Source organism: Atractosteus spatula, chromosome 4 (assembly GCF_055471065.1).
Source record: "Atractosteus spatula isolate fAtrSpa1 chromosome 4, fAtrSpa1.hap1, whole genome shotgun sequence".
In the NCBI taxonomy this organism is placed as follows: Eukaryota; Metazoa; Chordata; class Actinopteri; order Semionotiformes; family Lepisosteidae; genus Atractosteus; species Atractosteus spatula.
In genome coordinates this window covers 56,047,420-56,069,309 of record NC_142709.1, presented here as the reverse complement: position 1 = coordinate 56,069,309, position 21,890 = coordinate 56,047,420, and the positions used below count along the sequence as shown (strand labels likewise).

General features: G+C 44.3%; 1 protein-coding gene across 9 annotated transcripts in view; it reads left to right on the top strand.

Annotated features, from left to right (window-relative positions):
- Positions 1 to 21,890, top strand: part of eif4g1a (eukaryotic translation initiation factor 4 gamma, 1a) — a 55,907-nt gene that overhangs the window by 12,444 nt on the left and 21,573 nt on the right. For 4 of the 9 annotated variants that reach the window (XM_088912781.1, XM_088912783.1, XM_088912779.1 and 1 more), the window contains 6 exons: positions 3,269 to 3,350; positions 4,231 to 4,348; positions 5,094 to 5,180; positions 12,440 to 12,619; positions 14,414 to 14,504; positions 21,007 to 21,125. In XM_088912781.1, coding sequence (XP_088768907.1) covers positions 4,274 to 4,348; positions 5,094 to 5,180; positions 12,440 to 12,619; positions 14,414 to 14,504; positions 21,007 to 21,125 — 552 coding nt within the window. In that variant the 5' untranslated portion in view covers positions 3,269 to 3,350; positions 4,231 to 4,273. Of the gene's footprint in view, positions 1 to 3,268; positions 3,351 to 4,230; positions 4,349 to 5,093; positions 5,181 to 12,439; positions 12,620 to 14,413; positions 14,514 to 19,504; positions 19,634 to 21,006; positions 21,126 to 21,890 lie in introns of those variants that run through there. The other 5 variants (XM_088912784.1, XM_088912780.1, XM_088912778.1 and 2 more) reach the window with 3 other exon arrangements.

Genomic DNA, 21,890 nt, shown 5'->3' with positions numbered 1-21,890 from the left:
GAGGGAGCGAGACAATGTTCTAGCTGCCCCTGTCGATGGACAAGGAAGGTATTCCATGATGTCCGGCAGCGGTACCCAAAAGTGAAATCTTAACATGCGCTAGCGCTTAATCCTGAAACATCTCGTGCTTTTTCACCCTGGTTTTTGAAAATGGAAACCCTGGTAATGTTACAAAACCAGCAGGAAAAACTTTCTCATTATAGCAAGTTTTAAATTGGCGTCTAGAAAGATTTGCAGGATGCTTTTTATTGCTTTACTGTTTCCTCACAAGGAAAACATTTGGGAACTGTTGTGGTTTTCAACTTAAGTAGGACTCTAGCATTTCAAGTTGTTCCTTTAAAATGTTTTGTAAGGAGGAGTGTTTACTTTTTTTTGCAGTTTTGAGCTTTAAAGCAGCAGGATGACAGACTTCAGAAATGTCTTGCTGTCCTGCCAGCCTGATCTAAATGGTCTCATGCAAACAGCTTCAGTTTCAAATTTGTGCTGTCAAAGGTGGCACAGAGGCATGAAGCAACAAATACCATTTCTAAAAAAATCACAATTTGAGTTATTTATATAGGTTTTGCAGGGGACTTCTCCTGGTTTATTAGTCCTAATACTTTGCCCTTGACAGCATAGCTCGGTAGAGAGATCACTCCCTGCAGGAAGCAACATAATTCATCTTTTCCAAGATGTGATTGGATTTCAGCCTGGTCCTGGGCATTTGATCACACAATAGTTAGGGAGCTATTCATGTGAAGGACAGTGGTGGACTGGAGTACTGGGCAGATGTAGAGTACATGAGGCGGACAGGTGTGTGGCAATTCAAGAGCAAGATCTAGCTCATAGGAAAAAACGAAAAAAGGGAGGTAGATGTTGGCATTATCTGTGTCCACACTCTTGACTCCACCCAGACCCTCCTCTCTCAGTTCTAATCTAGCCTGTGACAGTGTTTTAGCAGCTCTGTTAGCCGCAGAACAGCTGGGGAATTTGGGGTGGTGTGTGAGAGATTTATACTTTTTCGTCTATATGCAACTAGTTTTCCTTCAGACAGATCTGTAGATGTGACTGAGTTCTGTTCCCAAAGGTTTAGATTCCAGTTTTCTCTCCAAGAGCTCTTGATTTCTACAAGCTGGCTTTAAAAGGAAGCAGGACAGCCTTTACATACCTAGTTGTATCTGTCACAGACAAGACGCTGTATATGTGAAGGGCGGGTTATATCTTCTGAACCACTGGTTGCTGGGTGGACTTTGCATTACTTTCTTCTCAAAGGGTGCTGTTAGGCTTCAGTACAGTGTGCTGGGGGGTCAGAGGCACAGTGCTAATTCCCATTAACATGAAGTTGAAGCCTTTTAATCTTTAACAGTGGAAAGAGCATGCAGGTGCAGGGTTTCAGTCGAGAGACTTGTAACCCCTGTTGACCTGCTGTCCTGAGGTGGTCGGATCTTCAGGGTTTTCTCCAGTGAAGTCTAGCTGAAGGGCAGCAAGAGGCTGAATTTCAGTTTGTTACATTGTTCAGCTGTTCCTGTGTACACTTGTATTCAGCTTGGTTTTAGTTGGATTAGGTCAAGTCAGAATTTCACACAATGTTGTGAAGAGCCCGATTAAGCATTTGTCCATCTATGGAGCAGGCATTCTGCTGTATAAGCTGTATGTAGTGTCCTCTGCTGGGAAAGTTAAATTGATTTTTGTATAATGGAGAACCTGATACGGCAATTTCCGTCAAGACTTTTCAGTGAAATAGTTTCACAGTACAGAAATACATAAACCATGCAGCTTTGTAAAAGCAATGCCTTAGCAACTTATTTCTGCTGTGTACTTGTTAAAGGGTAATTAGACCAACATTGTATCGATATATTACTGCAGCTGCTTCAGTTTCAAAGAAAGAAACCATCATTCTTCTTAGGCTGTGTTAATACCCACTCTCCTTTCACTTGTGGCTGCAGTGAGATGGGGGTTGCACTCTGCTGGCAGTTGTGTGTGGGCCCTGGGGTGGTGTGCTCGTGCTCATTGGCATGCTTTTCTGGGTAGTGGTTTCCCTCAGATGCTAAACCTTTTTTTTCTGAATGAAAGCCCCTAAATAGCAGTTGCTGAAAAGCCTTAGCGTACAGTAGAGTCTTAAAAGTTGCCTTTGTTTGTTGTGGGGGAGGGTAAATGCCTGTGCCTTGGGGATGGAGCTGGAGGCCGTTAAGCTCAATTCACCTCCGTTCAGTGGATTTTCCCAGCAGCAGACTCATCCTGCATGTGTATTTGTTGGGTGGAGCTGCAGTGCTGGGGATGGGTTGAAGTGTTTCCATGTAATTTATGGCCAACAGCAGGGGAACTTCATAGAGGTACATGAGTTCAGCCTGCAGGTGTCATCCCTGTGCAGCCTGAGGGAGTGTATTGTTTTTTGTAATCATTGACTCTGAATTCTGTCTTTGTACACAGTGGTGTGGAGCTGTAGTTGGGGCTCTGGATTTGTGACTGGAAAGTTGTTGGTCCCAGTCCTGCACTGGGTGTAGCTTTTGTACCCTTGAGCAAGGCACTGCACTTGCATAGTGCAGCAGCATCCATATCACTCTGCAACTCACAACTAAATTGATTTTAATGACTACATAGAGTCAGGACCTCGGTTTTATGCCTCATCCAAAAGATAGCACCTTTTTCCAGTATAGTGTTTCTGTCACGATACTGGGGCTTTAGGACCCACATAGACTGCAGGGTGAGTGCCCTCTGCTGGCCCCACTAACCTCTTCCAGCAGCAACCTTAGCTTTCCCCAGGAGGTCTCACATCCAGGTACTGACCAGGTCATACCTGCTTAGATTCAGTGAGTTGAGATTAGCTGGAGAGTTACTAGGAAGAGCAGTGGGTTTGTGGAACAGCTGTTTCACCCTGCAGCCTTTCCCACACTGCAAGAATTAAACAGCTGGTGTCTCTTATATGCCTTGTGAGACTGGGTGATTGTGGGTTGAAAGATGTACCTTTGCTCATACCTGTGCACAACCCTAATTATTTGACAGTTCTAGTTGAGATGTGTATCCAAATGGGCATGCATTTGTCAGCGCAGTTTTACAGTTGTAGTTTGTGGCTAATGAGCTTGTTTTTAGACAATGCCACAATGCACACTATTCACCATGACCTATGGCAAGGTACTTGTATGGCCTTATGTAGAAGACAAAAGAACTACTCTGGAAGATATTGAAATGCTTTTTAGCTCATTGCCAGCAAACCTGCTGTGAGCATGAAGCTGCTGGTGCTGATGGAAGAAGTCTGCTGCTCTAACACTGCTGCACTGCTGTCTTCCAGGGTGACCAGAAGAGAGATCCCAGCGTTGGCACACCTCCTCTGCCCGCAATCCCCAGCTGTGGGAGCTTCTACGTTCCAGGTTGTACGTGTATTTCTGAACCTGTTTCCTTCCATTATTTTTTTTCTCCAAGATTGCAAAGGATGACTGGGTTCTGATTTGCTCTCACAAGACCAGATTTTTTGAGGGTGGTTCTTGTTTGGTTGGTAAACCTCACTAATGAGCTCTAGAATTGCTATTTGTATTTGTACAGTATATTCTTTTGCTGTTGAACCAATAGTGACATAGGACACTTGCAAGAACAAATCTGCATTCATCTGAAAACATTTTTAATTAGCCTTAAATCTGCTGCTTTTAAGAGTATGTAATACATTTTGCAGTAAGAGTGTGAAATCTCTGTGTTTTCTGACATTTAGGATTTCCTGATTCAATATTTATGGTTTTTGTCAGACATAAGATAAGATCACTTTATTGGCCATATACAATGTCTTGTAGTAGGAATTTGTCTTTTTTTACATTCTCCAACTTGCTCTCCATGTGACACGCAGACTGGGAGAGAAGCTTGGGGTCAGAGCACAGGGTCAGCCATTTATATGGTGCCCCTGGAGCAGTTGGGGTTAAGGGCCTTGCTCAGGCGCCCAAAAAAGTATAGATACGAACCGGCAACCTTCCAGCCACAGGTGCAGATCCACACCACTTCACATTCTTCTGCCAATATAGTAAATGCATACTGATATGGTCATACTGGAACATTATAAAGCAGGGTTAGATTTTATTGACTGAAAATGGTGAAACCTCATAGTTAAGTGCTGTTTTTAATTTATTTAAGAGAATGAATTATTGAATCATGATTATCTATGGTTATTACTCTTTAGAGTTCTACATCTGTTCTGAATGTGCTACACAAGTGAGCTTTCTAAAACATTTTTAAAGGTGACTATTTTTCCTTTCTCTTTCCCTGTAGGTTTCCACGCAGGTCTGAGGCTCCCTATGCAGCACCACATGAAATGAATAAAGCACCACAGCCTATAGCAGGACCCCCCACAGTCCCCCATCCCGCCCCCTCTCCTGGCCTTTCTCAGGTAACTGTACACTTACTCCAGGACAGACCTAATACATCAGCGTTGGTGCATGAGCCAGCAGCAGGCACTGAATATTTAATGCTTGTTACCTTATTTTAAGTATTTGTATATACAGTCTTGGAGTTAGGATTCATTGGCTAATATATTAGGAACTAGCACTGGATGTTTGTTGGTCCTTACAGAATCTCAGACTGTAAGGTGATTTGCGTTGCTGCTTCACAGCCCCTGTGTCCTGTTTGATTCTGACTTGGTGCATCTGCCTGTGATGTCTGGGGTTGTATCATTTGCCCATGTTCAGAGGCCTTTTCCCCAGTGAATTTCTTCCCACCTTTCAAAGCCATGCTTTAAAAGGTGAAGGCTGATTCGCAGCTCCATTGTCTGTTTTCCATTTTAAGGGTGTTTACACTCTTGGAAAGGTTTGTTCTCAATACAGCAGGTGATAGCAGTTGTACGGATCTCAATGATCTTTAGGAAGGGGTTTATGCCCACCTCATTTGTTGCCTCTGATATGAACCAGCACTAGTAGGTTTGGCTTAGTCTGACCCTTGTGCAAAATTAGGTAAGCAGCATGAGCAGGAACAGCACTTTACAAGTCTGTGAAATATTAACAACTCCATCTCATCCTGGTTTTCTAATAGTGATGGTCTGTGAGACTGAACAGGCTGTTCAACAGGTTCTGTTTTTTTTAATGAAGCCCAATTTTTAGAAACTCTCTTGTCCTCTCTTACTCTTCCCTCTCCTCCAGCAACCTTTTCCTTCGGGACAGCCTTCTGCTCCTGTCGTGTTCGCTACCCCCCCGACACAGATGAACACCCCTCCACAACCTCGCCAGGTATGCCCACCTTACTCATCTGGCAGCAGTCTCCCTGTAGTGCCCCTTGCAGGAAGGGCAGTGACTGCTAAGTTCAGATAAAAGAACTTGTGTTTTTAAAGTTTTTATAGAATTCTCAATATTTAACTTTTATTTATATTTTATTTCTGCAGTCAGTCTGCTAATTGATCACGGCAGTATTTATTCAGTTACATTTGTGCTATATAATGAAAATCAGTTTTGTGATCTTTGATCATATGTGACTGTCTTCTATGGATCCTGTACCTGGTCCTAGGACATGTGCATTCCACTGTAAAGGCCATAGTCGTTCTCTTGCCGTCTAGTCCCATGCTTAATTAGCATCCTCTGGCATTCCTACTTCCCCCTCCACATCATGGATGAAGAGAGACTGTTTCTTTGTCTCGTGCACGTGCTGCAGTGATACAAAACTCTAGATCTTGGTTTTCTTGATCTTGCATAGCATATGCTGTAATTCTTGTCACTTCTGGAAGATGGTGTGTGGGGGGGTATTCTGCAGATGGTAGAATTGTTTTGCTTTCCATGTGTAAGGATTGTACTTCATTAGATACTTTTGGGTTCGCCCCTTCATTAAACTCGATGGTGCCGTTTGCAGGCCTCTTGCATGGCCTTGGGGGGAGGGTTGTGAAGTGCCTCTTGTGGCTTCCTCTCACATGACTCCCCTGGCATTAATGGTAATTGTCCCCTTCCTCTCAGCATTATCGTAGCTTTTTTTGGAAAAGCTGTTGAATTCCTTCAAAAGACCCTTTTGATCGGGCCTTGGGACGCTGTTTCTAAATAGTGATGCGGCCATCTTCTGAACCTCCCTGCTGCTGAGCCTCTGCTTTTCCCTTCTGTGTGCATGCATGAGTGCAAGGGGCAACACCCTGGCCTGGTGCTTCCAGGTCTCTCTGTGTGCCAGTTTGCACGTGTTTTTAAAATGTCTGTTTTAACTCTTTACCTGGCTCTCTCCTGTGTTCTTTGACTGTCTCTCTTGCTCTCTCTCTAGTTTGCTGCAGGTCCTCGTGCTTTACATCAGCAGGTACTAACGCTAATCCTCTGTGTCTGTGTGTGTTGGGCAGGGGGCCCAGAGGAGAATGGCCCTCGGTGTCTGCACTTGACAGGGGGTGGGGTGGAGGTAGGATGCAAAATGCAGGTCGAGCGGTCAGCCCTGAAGCTGAGGTGTGTGCGTCTTCAGAAAATTTCATCCTGGAGCTGGGGTTGACTCATTTGTCGTGCTTTTAGTCTTCAGATCCTTTCAAAACTAGACTAAAAGATCTTTCCTCAAAAACTTTTCTCAAGATCTTTCCCCGAGGCAGAGGAAGTAAGGCTTGACAATATAGTGCTTTGGCGGAAAAAGGTTTGTATTAGCATTGCGCTTTTCTTTCACCAAAGTTAATGGGACCAATTCAGGGCATTCTGATTATCCCCCATAGCTTTGTCTCTCTCTGTGGTGAAAACGTGCTGTGAGAGGCATGAGATGAATGGAGCCTCGCGCTCCGTGCCTGCCTTCATCAGGCGGTATTAATAGCAGCTGTAGGCTGTAATGAGGGCATGTTGCAGGCTGGCCTAATAACGGCAGCAAGAGGCGCTACTCTTCGCTTGTGGCAAGGCACTCCTGATGAAAACTGGGAGCTGAGCAGTTTACTCCCATTTAACTCACTCACTACCTCTGCCAGCCCTGTCATGCATTTTTTTTTTCATTTCTAACCCCCTAACACAATTACACTGATATACAGAATGAAGCATATTGTTTGAAAGGATTTCTCTCTAGCGTTATTGGATTTGATTTAGGTGTATTTTAGGCATTTTTTTTTCAATGCAGGTTTACGTCAGGGGGTAGCTGCTTAAGAAACCATTGTTTCCATTTAAAACATACTTCCAGAAGACGTTTAAAGCTTTTGCTCACATGTGAAATTTTTCAGTTTTTCTCCAGTTCCACGAAAATACAACAAGTAAAAAAAGACCAAATTACGTCAGAATGGCCTTTCCCTCTAGTTTTATTGCATCAGACTTGTCAGTATATAGGAATCGGATTGTTCAGCGAACTGAAAATCGGTGTCCGGCCATAATCTCCATCCACATTAGAGATGGTTGCAGTACTTGGGCCGTCATCCTTATTGTTAATAGCTGTTTGCTATGTTGGAAAGCTGCACCCCATAATGTGCTCTTGTGGCGTGTGACTTAGTCTTGTTTTTAAAGTTTGCCAAAGAAAGCTAGCCAAGGTGGACTGCGGGAATTGTGTGGAACCATTACCTTTAAAACACCCAAGCTCATGGGACCCTTCTTGTTTTGGAGGTGAAATGGCTACTTGAGTGGAAAAAATACTAGTATTAGTATTCATTGCATTTCAAGAGTGGGATTATACTGTCACTTTGGCCCCACTATTGAAAGATTTACAATTAAGAATATGCTACCGTCTAGAGAAGTACTGTCAAGCAAGCTTCTGATAGATGGGTCTGCTGCATGTGTGGGTAATGTGCTCCAGCCTCAACTAGTGTTGGAGGTCAGTTTTGGTAGTATTGTTGGAGCAGTTGTTCACTGAGCATGCTAGTTTGCGCAGGAGTAACTGCAAGTGAGAGAATCTGAAATCCTGCTCCTAGTTCATAGTTTTTGCAGTGCAGTCTGTTTATAAGAGTTACCAGCTACCCTTCCTGACAGCACTCTGACCATGGACTGATAAGAAAAAAACTAAATCATTGGAAAATGTCTGGACAATTTTTTTTACTAATGTGAAGTGTCTTTTGGTCCACCACACTGCCTTTTTTGCATTTGCAAAATGCAAAAGTTTTGCAGTTTTGCATCTGGCTGGTACAGTAATCGCCTCAAAAGCCCCTGATATGCAATTGAGAAATAACTAATTTGCAATTTTGATTATATGTTCAAAGTCAGAAGAATTGAGTTAAAGCAAATGAGCCACTTGTCAAAAGAAAAGCTATCTTAAAAATTGTTTGCTTCCTTCATTTTATTAGTCCGCTTATGGGAGTTATATGGTCAAAGATATCTTTAGAAGCAGGCTGCACTGTAAATTTCCTTCATGACTTAACAGGTGCCAGGAGTTATGACATTTATAAACATTTTTACAGGTGATCTTTTCTCATTGGGTAGCCATTTGACCTTGAAAATGAGCAAGGCGGCAGTATGAAGAGGGGAGTGGGGGGTGTCTCAACCTTGGGGTTTCTGTGAGGCATGTGCCAGGACACCCGGGGTCCTTTGTGGTAGAGGGGTGTGGTGGCGTTGGAGGTGGCAAGGGGCTGGAACTGTCTGTCCTGCATGCTGCTTGTTGAAATAATGGGCTGTTAAGGGGGGGTGGGGGTACTCTGTGGACATTGCTTTCTCTGTGCTCTCACAGCTGATGGGTAATGTCTTTTCTTTTCCTGCTTTCTCTTTCTTCTGTTGCTTCCTCTTGTGTGTGTTTGTGCTGCCGAAGGGAGGATTCAGATCCCTGCAGGTAAAGGGCCTTTCTCACTCCCCTCCCCCACACACCCATCAGGGCAGGAGGGTGAGGTTGACATGCCTCAGGGGTCACAGTGCTATTGCCGCCTTCTGTGAGCCCCAGCAACCCCCGATGCCTTTAAGGAAAGGGCTTCTCTTTGGTCCACCTTGTGAATTTATTTCCCCATTCTTTTTTACTCTTGGATTTTACCACTATTTGGAAATCATTAAGGATTTGTACAAGGTCTAATGAGCAATAGCATGCCAAAAATGTTAAAAATAGGTTGCGAGTCGCTGGCTTCCAGGTCACATAGTGTCTGACACATGAAGACAGTGTTCTTTATAGAAATAGAGAATTGAGACTAACAAACTTGCATCAAAACTTAACAGTGAAATAACATTTCACAGACCTACCAGGACCTTGAGTAATGAGCTGGAACTACACAGTCTGTGTCTGCTTCATCATTTTCACCATCCTTCTCTATGCTTTTTGCTTTCGGCTGCATTTTTTCATTATGATCCACTGGATATAATTTACTTCCTGTGACTTCACAAAATGTTACCTAAATTGTTGCACATTTTTTGTGATAATTTCATTCCATTATAATAGCTTCACAGTTTACTACTTAAATAGTAATTGTCAGCCTCATCTTCAGTACTGGTTCAAACCATTGGATTCTGATCCTCAAATATAGAATCAATACATTCTACAGTTCAAAGAATTTTACACAGTTTGCATCTGAATTTCATGGCATGTGATTTTGGTTTTGGGCCTCCAGTGGCACAATGTTACTTGTTCATTAGTCCATTATTCCACTGACATTCATGGGCTGACCCTCAAATCAGTCCAAATATCGCTCGCTTATTGACCTAGAACTGGACTGTCTTCTGGTCCTGAAGGGCCAGTATGCCTGTGGGTGTTCTAGCCTTCTTTAAAGCAGTAGCACCTGAAGAGCTAAAAAGTTAAATTAGTCCATTTAAGCTAGTAACCAGCTGAGAGACACTGCCTCTCCAGATCCAGGATTAGACAGCCCTGCTCAAGAAGACTGCCAGGAATCAACTTAGAGAATCTAATGAATCATCTTCATTAAATCAATGCATTTTCCAGGTCCATTTTTCAGTGATACCATCAAGTGAAGTGAAATGTCCTAAAAGTGTTAAAATAGGTTACAAATGAGAAGTGGCCATTTGGTGCATCTAATGTTGGTTGTTACTAGTAATCGATCTGTCAAGTTTTGCATTTGGCTAGGACCTGTCAATAAAACCAATATGCATAGCAGGTTGCATCTGCAGAAATACCTGTTAGTCAGGTGAAGCATTTCCCCTCATGCTGCAGTTCAAAAGGTGCAGCTTGCAAGTTAGGAGTCATAACCTTAGTCAGGGTGTCATTCTGGCTCACTCCTAGAAAACACCTTTTCAGGTCTTTGCAGGGGGGCCTGTGGTGTGAGCTGTTCCTAGTGGCACCTAAGGCATAGCTGGTCAGATTGAAATCAGAATGCCATTACCTCATATACAAAGAATTTGAAGGTTTTTTTCCCAGCATGTAGAAGGTGGGAGTCCCTGGCGCACTACTCTTTTTTGCTGAGTGTCTGGGAGGTGAGCTGGCTGCTTCCACACTATGCAGGTGGTTAGTGCCCTGTCAGGGTGTCAGAGAGCCCAGCCCCCCTATCCACAGTGTGTTCAGCTGGCACCACTGCTCCTCTCCAGAAAGCTTTTTACTTGGGTTTATTTCTGCACCATCTGCTTGATGTCTAGTTCATGTTACTTTCCTGACTAATGACGTTACTCCCTATTACCTGCTAGCCTGAAGTAAAGAGAAGGGGGAGAGGGTTATCCTATAGCGAAATGGGAGACCCATGTCAATATCCAGTTGCAGGCCTTATTGGCTGAGAAATGCCAGAAAGCATTTCAGATACCTGTTGCCTGCAACTACAGCACATTATTGGCCAGCTTTTAAAGAGACCTTCAGCTGATATCTACTGCACCTATTAATGAAGGGATATGACTTGAATTATTCCTTGTTTCTGTTGAGTATGATAGCTTTATATGCTTGTGCTTAATCAGTAGTTGGGATCCTTACAAGGAATTATGAACATCTGTTATAAAGATGTAAAGCAGTTTCCAGTGTGATACATTGGCTGTACTTATGTTGGCTTAACTGTTTGTCAAATTAATTGGAATACTCAGTCATGCTTAGAAGTGGTACACATGTCCTAGTGATTTTTAACTTGAGACCGGATCCTGGAACATGTACCTACAGTGAGTGATATGCTGAAAAGGCCTGGTAAAGCTTGTGGAACTCTTTAAGGAACTTATTTTGATCTGTTTTTTGTGGTAGTAGATGGTAGCCTGACTCACGGAAAAACTGTAAAGGAACCTTGTGGGGTTCTGATATTGCGTTATAGATTGGCCTCAGAACTTTAAAAGTTCTCAGGTATATGAGGTGTTGGATTTTCCTGTACTGTAGCTCTCTGATGTTCAGCATTAGTGCTGAAAATAAGGAAGAAGAATGCACTGGCGTCTTCTTGGAGTAAACCTGGGTCACACTGCCAGGGGCGCCCTTTGGAGCGGTTCGGGGTGCCGTGCAGGTGCCAGCTGTGGATATTCAGACACCAATGAAAAATCCTGCTGCACAGCAGTAGATTTATAGTGGAGACTGGAAGAGCATTTCACCAGTCAACTAATATAGGAGTTAGCTCAAACCAGGAGCAGCAAGCCATTTATTATGAATACATAAATTGCTTTTAAGTTTAATCTTAGTACTATTAGCATTTGTACATAAACTGGCACTTGATGGAGTAAGGAATTCCTACTTACTCCAAGAGGAAGGGGGGGGAAGCTTAAACATTTGCAGACGTGGCTATTAGACTTAATGAAATTTCTCCCTTTGTCAAGTGTTATAAAACATCAGCAATAGCACTGGATCAGGTAGAAAGGTCCTGTGCTGGTCTGTCTCTACCCTGTGACACGTGCAAGGTGCGCACAACTCTGATTAACCATGGTGCAGCATGAAACGGACCAGTTTCTTTACTGAGTCAATTTAGCACCCTTTCATGTTTCTCTAGTTGTCGGTAAGCAAAATGAGACTGATGAAGCCTTCATGGGGTAAAGGTTAAGTACCGATGGCTTGTCTCAGCTGAGCTCTGTGGCTCCCTCTCTCTGTTCCAAGTTTGCTTACCAACAGGTAACTGTGATGAACAAGACATCTCCAGTAAAGGCATCTCAGAGGAATTGTTGGTACACTTGTGCCTTTGTTGGATATTTTTCTCATTTATTTCTCTGTGCTTTGGTCAGTAAGCAGGCTAAATAAGTCCTCTCTACCTGGCTCTCAAGCCTGTGTTCAAAGCTGATCTGTTTTCTGTGCTTTAATTATGTACTTGGATGCAGTAGTAAGATAAGGATGTTGCCTTAGGGTCCTAACACAAGCTTCTAGAGCTTGTCAATAATTTCTTACTGGCAAAACGTAATCTGCCACAAATACTTAGAAAATGCCCCTTTAGACTTCTGTCCGAACAGTGTGAAATGGAGAAGATTTTTGGTATAATTCACAAGGACTAAAAACTTCTCTGATTTAGAGATGATGGGGCAGTGCCTCTCTAAATATGATAAAGCTGTAGGAAAGGAATGGACAGTCTTCTCCAGTGTCCCCTTCTCTACTCTGCTGGATGACTTGTTTAGCTGTTTTATAGAGGTAACAAATTTCTGGTCTGGGTTTCTCTTTTAACCAAGGCGTTTCTTTATCCATGATATGTTTGCTCTGGTACGCTTGGCATATTTGTTGCCTAACTCCTCCTCTCCCCGTCCTTGTCTCCCCCTCTGTCCTGCAGCCGTACTACGCTAACCGGCCGGCCATGCCCAACAGCGCGACCCGTGTGCCGCCCAGCAGCGCGCCTCGGGCCGTGGGCCCCCACGTCTATCCGACTGGCTCCCAGATGATGATGCTCCCACCACAGCAAATCCCCTTCCCCAACCAGCAGGGCGCTGCCTACTTCATCCAGTCGGGACAGGTGAACACCCGCTCTGCCTTTCCACTGTGTCACAGCAGCAGCTACTGTACCGGCATGGGGTGGGGGGTGTCTGAGGCAAGCTTCCCACCCCACCAGTTTCATGGTTGCCCCAGAAATAAAAAGCAACACCGATCAGCTGTTCACCTGTCCTGCCACCAACCAGACGGCCTCAGAGCATATCGAAACGCGAGCAGCAGTTCAGACGGTTTAGATGGTATCTTAAACCGTGCAGTGGCAATGTTGAGATATTGGTAACTGGGAGGGAAAAAAAACAGAATTAAGATGGTTCTTTTTATTTTCAAGTATTGTCAGGGTAAAACCTAATTTTAGAAAAAAATTAGTCTACAGCTGTTTCTGAAGAGTACAAAGTGGAACTTTTGTAGTTGTAATACTTATGCTGTTTTGCTTCATTATTTGAGCTTTAATTACTGAAATACATTTTTAAATTTTGTTCACCAGTAAGAAACTTACCTGCCTGCAGGGTGATATAGCATTTTTGGTTTCATTCGCTCATTACATCAACTGCATTGTCTTTTTTTAAAGGAATTTATGATGCAGTAATATGTGCAATTCAGATTTATATATATAATTATTTATAGAGTTTTGTATTTGTAAAGAAATTCACATAGGAAACTCCTCAAATTTTGTTTTTGAATCTCTATGCTTTAAGTCCAGAAAAACAAAAAATAAAGAATTCAGAGTTAGTGGGTTAAATTTGATTAGATTCCACAAAGTGGAGGTCTGTAACTCCAGGGGTAGACTTACCTCCCCATGCAGAACAAGTGTCAGCCTGGAGGCTGCTATTAGTTCTTGTCCCAGGTCATTAGCTGATCAGTAACTGCAGTTTACTGTGTGTGTACATGGTTGTCCAAGTGTTCCAGGGGTCAGCTAGCTGGAGGGTTTTACTAAATGTGCACATATAGATGCACATACAGTCTGGCCCCTTATTGTATAGAGTTATAGGATAGTTTCTTTTTTGCTGAGTTGAGTTCCAGTTCAGTGGCGTTGTACTGACACAATAGGCCATGCCCCACTGCTGGCCTGTCCAGGGCTTTCTTCATTGTGCTGTGGTTCAGTACAGCCGGGTGGAGTCTGCCGGCTCAGACGACAGTTGCCTTTTCTCTCTGTGGAGCAGAGCTCGTGCCGGACCGGACCCACTGCACCCTGTCACCTGGATCCTGGCAGTCCAAGGCCTGTTCATTTCCTAGATTGCAGTTTTGTTTAGTTGTCTGGTGTTGGCTAAGTGTTTTGACTTTGTAACAGAAAGACTTATCAGATATTTGGATGTCACAGAAGAGTGTGGGTGTTCAGTTTCTGTGTGGACTTTGCATGTTCTGTTGCATTCACTTGAGTTTTTTCCAGGTGTTCTGGTGACCACCAGCTTCCCGAAGGCAGGCAGGCTAGGTTTAATTGGATAAACTAAATTGTCTCTTTTCAGGGCGAGGGTTTCAATGGGTTTTTGTTCTTGGAAAGCTTACTTCTAGTCTAAGCTCTACTGGCTGTGGGACTACAGAAAAAATCAGTCAAATCAATATGATTAGCTTAATGGCCTCCTCTTATTTATGTCTCTTGATTCTAGTATGGAGGATGCTTGTATTTCTAGTAAGTTGGAAAGTAGAAGGATCAGGAACCAGCTCTGATTGGTGTTGCTTTTTCTTGGGGTATTAACCAAAACGTTGAAAATGGTACTGGCTGCTGAGAGGGGTTTTTGCCCACAAACTCATTACACTCATTTACTCATTACACTCATTCTGATTGAGAACCCAGTGTTAATCTTTCTCATCTTCTCAACAGTACCGACCGCAGTACGTGACCACAACGCAGCCTTACCCAGTGGCCCCCGGGACACCAGGCTTCTACCCAGGATCCAGCCCTGCAGAATATGGTACTTATGGTAAGAGGCTCTGTCTGGGCCTCACACATAGATCAGATCAGAACTGCTGGGCACGGAATGCAGTGCAATGCCGCCAAGGGATGGATTTTATTGACCTGGCATTCCTACTTGTGGCAGATTTGTAAAAGAAAATGTGTGAAAAGGGTGAAATCTTGTGAATTTGCAATATCCCAGAAATTGCACTCCTTCATGTAAGACTTACCCTCCAGGTGGTAAGGGCATCAGCACATGCCAAGCTCATCCTGTTAATGGGACCTGTCATCAGTCAAATTAAATGTGCTTAAGGTGCTCATGCATGACAAATCTTTACACAGAACAGGTCTGAAGCTAGAATTAGACTGACTTGGGAACTGAAAGGAGCACCTGGTCAGCACTGCTTCATCCTGTAAGCTAAAGCTCAGTCACTTCAATAAACCTCCCTTCAGTTCCCTGCCCACAGGTTTGTTTTCTGTTTTTATTTCTATTTAATTATGCAGATATTTATTGCCATCATTGCCGTGATTTGACATCTGCACATGCTCTTAGCAGCTGATGAGAAACACAGACAGGACAAACTTCTGTAATCCTGTATAGTTCAAATATACTTTTAACCAGCTTGGCTCGGGTTTTTAGCTTGTTAGTGTTGGTGCATCAGGTTTCAGAATTACACTGTGTGGCGTGGTGACAGCTAGGTAAGATGAGACTCCAGCTGCACCTTGCTTTTACCATTTGTAGGCTGCTGGTCAGTTTAAAGTCAACTTTAATGCCAAACCAACCTTTTGGGTGGTTAGGAATTTTTCTTGTAGTGCACTTAAAATAAAATATACATAAAGGATAGAAAAAATAATGAATAACATGCACAATTCATATACAAATACAATACATTACAGTGAACATACAAATGTTTTTATTAATTAGTAATGCAGAATACTGCCCTAGCTGTCTGGAATATCATAAAGGGCTTGTGCAAAATTACCAAGACATTTATATCGGTGTTGAGTTCAGATCTTTTGAGACTACTGGTTACAAGTAACATGTTACAGACAATTGAAATTAGAATAACATTTCTACTTAACCTTTGTGCATGAGCCTGCAAGCGTCAGTCCTGAAATGGCTTGTGCACTGTCCCTGGCTGAGTGTTCAGTGGTGCTGCAGGTGTTGGGTAGAGTAGGTAAAGCCATTACAGGTAGGGCCTGTGTCATGCATAGGGAGAAGCTCAGTAGTCCTGGTTATTTTACATGTTTTTTCAATCCTCATTCCCACACAGACTTAAACCTTCCCCATGCTTTCTTTTAAAAACATTTTTTACGGTTTGTGGTAGGTAGATACAAAGGAGGGTGAAGTCTCTGAATGTCTTACAGACTGCTCTGCCTGTGTGATGTGACTTTGCCTCAGTCGTTGTGCGTCACTGGGCTGAAGGAAGCTCTTTTCCAGAGCCGGTGTGTAGTAGTGGAAAAGTGACGCGGTCTCGTTGGTTTGAATCACAAGGAGAGGAAGGGCTGTGTAACTGTGTTCCTGTTGGCAGGGCCCCAACTAAGAGTGTGGTCAGTAGCAGTAGTCACAAGGATGTTCCCGTGGCTCAATGTTAGAAATTATTTCCCATTGAAATATAAACCCGTTTTCAAATGTTTCTGGCACTGCAGTATAAAAGACTCTTAAGAGCTCAGGCTTATTAGATTATTTTTGATCTGGAGCCACACTACGAGTCGCCCCAGTGTCCTGCTTTCATCTTTTGACGGAATGACATTCGGGGGGTGGGGTTTATTGTCCAGCTCAGCTTGGAGCCGGGAGTCGTACTTCTCTGGGACACGACGGCGGGAGTGGTGAGTGAGCCGAGGGTGAGTCCCCTTCTAGCGTTTTGGGCAAGTCTTACTCCTGTGTCTGTGGCTGCCAGGCGTTTTGGCACTCGGGCCCGCTTTCCTTTCAGGCGTTGCTGGGCTCTGTTAATATCCGTAGGTCCCACCTTCATTGTAACTAAAGTGGTCATTAAGGTGAGGAAAAGACACTGTAATTCAATTTAAAATTAGTTTGGTTAGTTCCCAGAAAAGATTAGTATTGTAAATGCTGTGTAGAGTTGCAGAGGGTTTATGATATCCGGGATATTAAAGCACTGGCTGGTTGACAATCCCGGACTCTGTGCCCAGAATGGAATGTGGAGAAGGGAGTTTTCGCCAGTGTGATGGGTGTGGTCTGGATTCCCGAGTCCCAAGCTGTCTGGGGCTGGAGCTAGAGGAGTTCGCCCTCCCTCTCTGTCTGTGCTCCGCTGCACGGCCAGAGCCTGGCTTATTTTCTCCACACGCGAGAGAGCGGTAGCGGTGGGACAGATCTGGGGAGAAAGCAGCAGCCCTTTCCCTGATGGAGAGCCTCTGCTCGTGCCGCGTTGCTGTGCGTAGGAGCCGCTGTCTTGACAGAGCAGAGCAGGGTTGAAGTCTGTTGGGAAGATGTTGGTACAGATCCCCGAGTAGGGTGAAGGATCAGTCAGACTTAGACTCATAATCATCCAGTTATTTGATATCTGAAGACTTTTGCTTTTGTGTGCCTAAATAATAATAATAATAATTGCTTACACTTATATACCGCTTTTCTGGACACTCCACTCAAAGCGCTTTACAGGTAATGGGGACTCCCCTCCACCACCACCAATGTGCAGCATCCACCTGGATGATGCGACGGCAGCCATAGTGCGCCAGAACGCTCACCACACATCAGCTATCAGTGGGGAGGAGAGCAGAGTGATGTAGCCAATTCATAGATGGGGATTATTAGGAGGCCATGATTGGTAAGGGCCAATGGGAAATTTGGCCAGGACACCGGGGTTACACCCAAACTCTTTTCGAGAAATGCCCTGGGATTTTTAATGACCACAGAGAGTCAGGACCTCGGTTTTACGTCTCATCCGAAGGACGGCACCTGTTTACAGTATAGTGTCCCCCTCACTATACTGTGGCATTAGGACCCACATGGACCGCAGGGTGAGCGCCCCCTGCTGGCCCCACTAACACCACTTCCAGCAGCAACCTTAGTTTTTCCCAGGAGGTCTCCCATCCAGGTACTGACCAGGCTCACACCTGCTTAGTTTCAGTGGGTTGCCAGTTGTGAGTTGCAGGGTGATATGGCTGCTGAATTTTTAACTGAAGAAGCAAGAATGGAGTTGGCCATTTTGTGAGGCTTTTTCTCTATTTGTTTATCAACATATCAAAGGTATCGTCGTATGCCCTGTGAAAACGTGGATAGTTACTCTTTTGATTTTAATAGACAAGCTAATATGCTCACGACTCTAATGCCATGTTGGATCCTGTGGTGCACTGGTGAAAAGAAACAGCATGCGACCAGTAGGTGGCAGTAGAGGCTTTTTTGTGCTGCCAGGGGATTTCACCAGACTCCCCATATATGTTGTGGCTCTATATCTACATGTAGGTTATGCTGTTAGCATATTGACTAAGGGCTATAGAGGATATAGCCCTTCCAGTTGAATCAATCACCATAGTGAGACCAGCTCTTATTTTTCCATCGATCCGTCTAATTAATAATTAAATAACAAGCAACCTGTGGTCGAATCTGGCAGTTCATTGAATGAAAAAGCCTGTAGACTTCACATCGTTTATTTAAATGGAATGTGCTTTCCTGGGCTGGACTTTATCATGACTCTGGTTTCTGGAGTGACAGCAAGCTCTTAATGACTGAGTTAATTATGGATGCAGTTGGCCTAGTAAGTTATTTCCTCCCTAGATCTGGGAATTCCTGGGTTAGCAGGGTAGTGTTGATGGTTTGCATAGGGCAGGCCTGGCCTACTCTTGATTTGTAATTTAACGATCCTGGTGCAAGGTGGGTAGTTTCCCCATTGGAGTGGCCGGTTTGTTACGTGAGCTGTGGGAAGATCAGCCTTGCCGTAGCCAGATGTATTACTCGGGTGTGGAATTTCGCAGGTGAGACTCCTTGGCTGTCAGCAGGGGCCGTTCCCTGCCCCCCAGCCTGGCCTTTGTTTCTATTTTAGCACACAAATTACTGTCTGTGGCACGGTGTGGGGAGAGAAATGCAGAGATGCGGAGATAAATCATTTGAGTCATTAAGTCAGCGTTTCCGCAGTTGGAGTATTCATACAGACCTGAAGTCTGCAGGTCTAGCTCAGAAGGCTGAGGGGAATGACAGACGATGCTCGTTTTCTAGGAAGCTTAATTTGTTGGAATGTGGTCTTGATGAGCTACAGGCTCTGTGTTGCGAAGGCCTTTGCTGCTCATAGTTTAAAAATAACCCAAGCATGGAGTATTGTGGGTCCTGCTTAAAAAAGGAAGCTAAAATTCATCTGGGCCTGACCTGACAGCCTTGTGAATTCTTTTGATAAATCTGCTTTGCTACAGTGCTTAGGATGGGAGGTTTCAAGGTGCTGCATTTCCCTTGGATAGTTTTGGGTTTGGGATTTTTTTCCCTTAATTCCCTTTTGTTGAGGTTTAAAGCCCCCAGGAACCAGAGGAGTGAGTCCCAGACCTTCTAGTCGTTTACAGCATGGGTTGCGATACAGGCTGCACGGTTTTGATATATTGAATCATTTCATTCTGTGGTCACATTCTGTGATTGAGCCACAGTCCGCTTGCTTGTCATACTGGGGAATGGCAATTCTGATCCAGAGGAAAGATCACCACCCTCTGCTTCACCAGCAGCAACTGGCCTTCCTTAATAGTCTGTCACCACAGTATTCTCCAGGCCCAACCTTGCTTGGCATCCAGGATCGGAGCAGACCAGACTATAATATTTCTGTCAGGGCCGGCAACCAGCCACTGCTGAAGGGATTTAGAGCTTCTGGTCACAGGTTATCCGTCAGCCTGACGGCAGGGAGCCATTTCGCTCCGCTTCCTCCCCCTGTTTTTATCCCCTATCCCCTCTTCTGTCCCCATTTTCTCTTTCTCTGGTCTTCCTTCTCTTTCCATCCCTCTCCCTCCCTCTCCGTTGGTTCACATGGAGTGGTTTATGACTATATTTAGTCTGTGCTCTTCCAAGTCAACAATGCAGGCACAGTAATGTGAGTCAGAGCTGAAATGCGTTTCACAGCAGCCATTGCAGAGTGAGAGAGGGAGAGAAAGGGGAGAGGAGAAAGGTGAATCGGCAGGAAATGGAGTGATCCACCTGCTTCACACCGAGGGAAGGTAAGACTGTGCGGGGTCACGCAGGGCCACTTGCATTTTTTCCTGTTTTATTAATTTGTGTCCAACCTCCCCCCCCCCTCCTTTACAAAGTAAGACTGCTGATTGCTGCTGCGTCTGGCTCTGCCTGGCTGTAGCGATGGCGTTTTCAAATTGTCGCAATGCTTGGCTTTGGCAGTGGAAGACAATATCTAACTGAAGAGCAGCGTCTTTTTATTTGTCTCCCACGTTTCCTTGTTTGTACCTAATTCTCACTCTGTTCTGCGGTTGCTCATCCAGTGTTTTGAGTGGGGTTTACATGCCCCCCTCCCCTCCTGCTGGGGTCTGTGGTGACTGGGGTGGGCATGACAGAGTGGGGGGGGGGGGGGTATTGAATCCAAAGGTCTCCACAGGAATGTAGAATATAATTAAGAATTATAGAATAGAATATGGCATTTCTGTAGGCACAGTTTCCCCCTTGTTGCTTTTAAAATACTTTGTCCTATAAAAAGTGACTTTCACCCTCCATTAAAATTCCTTAAGTGAGCCAAGGTCCTTATGAATTAAAAGAAAGCCTGTGGTCAAGAGAAGTTCAGAAGTCTTGTTCGATTTAAACAGTTGCTGTTTTAAGGATATTACCATCTTAATGAGCAAATTGCCAGTTTCATGGGTGCAGTAACACCATGTCTTGCAATTCATTGCCATTGATCATTGATTATCATTGAATCATTATGATCTTTGTTTTGTGAAGGAACAGTTTTGAGTTGATTTGTAGCAGAGTTTGTGTTTGAAGTGTTTGAAGCTTTGCAATAGTGTGAGCTGGAGCTCCTGGTGTCAGTGCAATGATTATGGGGAGGTTCTTCCTTATTCGGGGGTGGGTGTATGGATTGGGATGGGTCAGTATCAAACACGTGCCTCATCTCGCCTAAGAGTTTGAAGTTGTTGATTAGGATTGTGAGAAGGTAACTGAGTGAGACTTGTAGATTATTAATGTGGCTGTGCCTGTGTGGGTTTGAGTAAAAAGGTATGAGTTCTAAAATGTTGCCCTGGTCAAAATAATCTCATGCTTAAATAAGATGTTGAGTTTGCCTTCTGGTCTTTTAAAGTTCTTTGGATTTCTGATAAAGGACCTGTCCAGAGGAGATAGTTAAGGACAGAACTGAAATGTCTGTGTGCAACTGAAGACAATTTCTTCTCCTGCTGCACTGGCTCCATCATTCACCAAGTGCACGTGTCTGAACCTCAGCAGGATTCCACCAGACAACACGGGATAGGGATGTGCACACTTGATCTACTGTACAGCACTACAGTATTTGTTCCTCTTATTTCTGTAGTACCTGTGAAGGCAAAGTGTATTTTATCAATTGCTAAATAAGTGTTTTTTTTTCCCTTTGCAGCTGGAGCTTATTACCCAGCCCAGGGTGTGTCACAGTATCCCCCCACTGTGCAGGCCTCAACCGTCATGATGAATCCTGGCCCTGGCCAACAGGCCCCCCCGAAACGGGAACGCAAGCAGGTACTGCAGTCAAAAATCTGGCTCCTCTATCGCTCGTTTGGACATGGTACTGCCTGTGGCCTTCGTGTGTAACTGTAGTGCTGACCTGTTGGTGGTGGGGGTGAGCCGGCTATCAGGAGCAGGAGGTTTGGGTTCATTCCAGTCCATTCAAAGCCTTGTCATGTCTGTTAGGGCTAGATGAGGCGTCTCTCGGTTCCTGAGAGCGCGTCTGGTCCTTCCGTGTCCTGTGCTAATCCTGAATCACAGAGGGGTGGCTAACATGGTTGCATAATGGCGTAACAGTTTTGCCCAGCTGGCTTAAGGCTCTTGGGTTTGATTCTGGCTTGGGCGGCATTCTGCGTGGAGTGAATTTCGATGCTTTCAAAAGATGCTTGCTAGGTTAATAGGTTTTGTCTATTATGGTTATAATCTAAATTGTCACGAGTTGCCATGACCTTAACCAGGACTAGGTGGCTTTCTGAGGATGGATGCATCTTAACTGGGGGATTCAGGATACAAATGTGATAGGTGGAGAGTCTTGAAAAACTTATTAAAATTAATTTGAGCTTTCTAAATCCTTTCCTCAATACACCAATGTCTTCCATTATCACTTCCAGCTGGAGCCTCAGATATTGTGTTATCTAAATAGTTTTCAGTATTTGTTTAGATTGGAGCAAAAACCGAACCTGATTATGGGAAGGTTGTGAGGAGCTATAGTGAAGTAGCTAATGACCCAGGCCTGTGCTGTTAGCTATCTCGTACTACCATACAGGACAGGTATGTGTG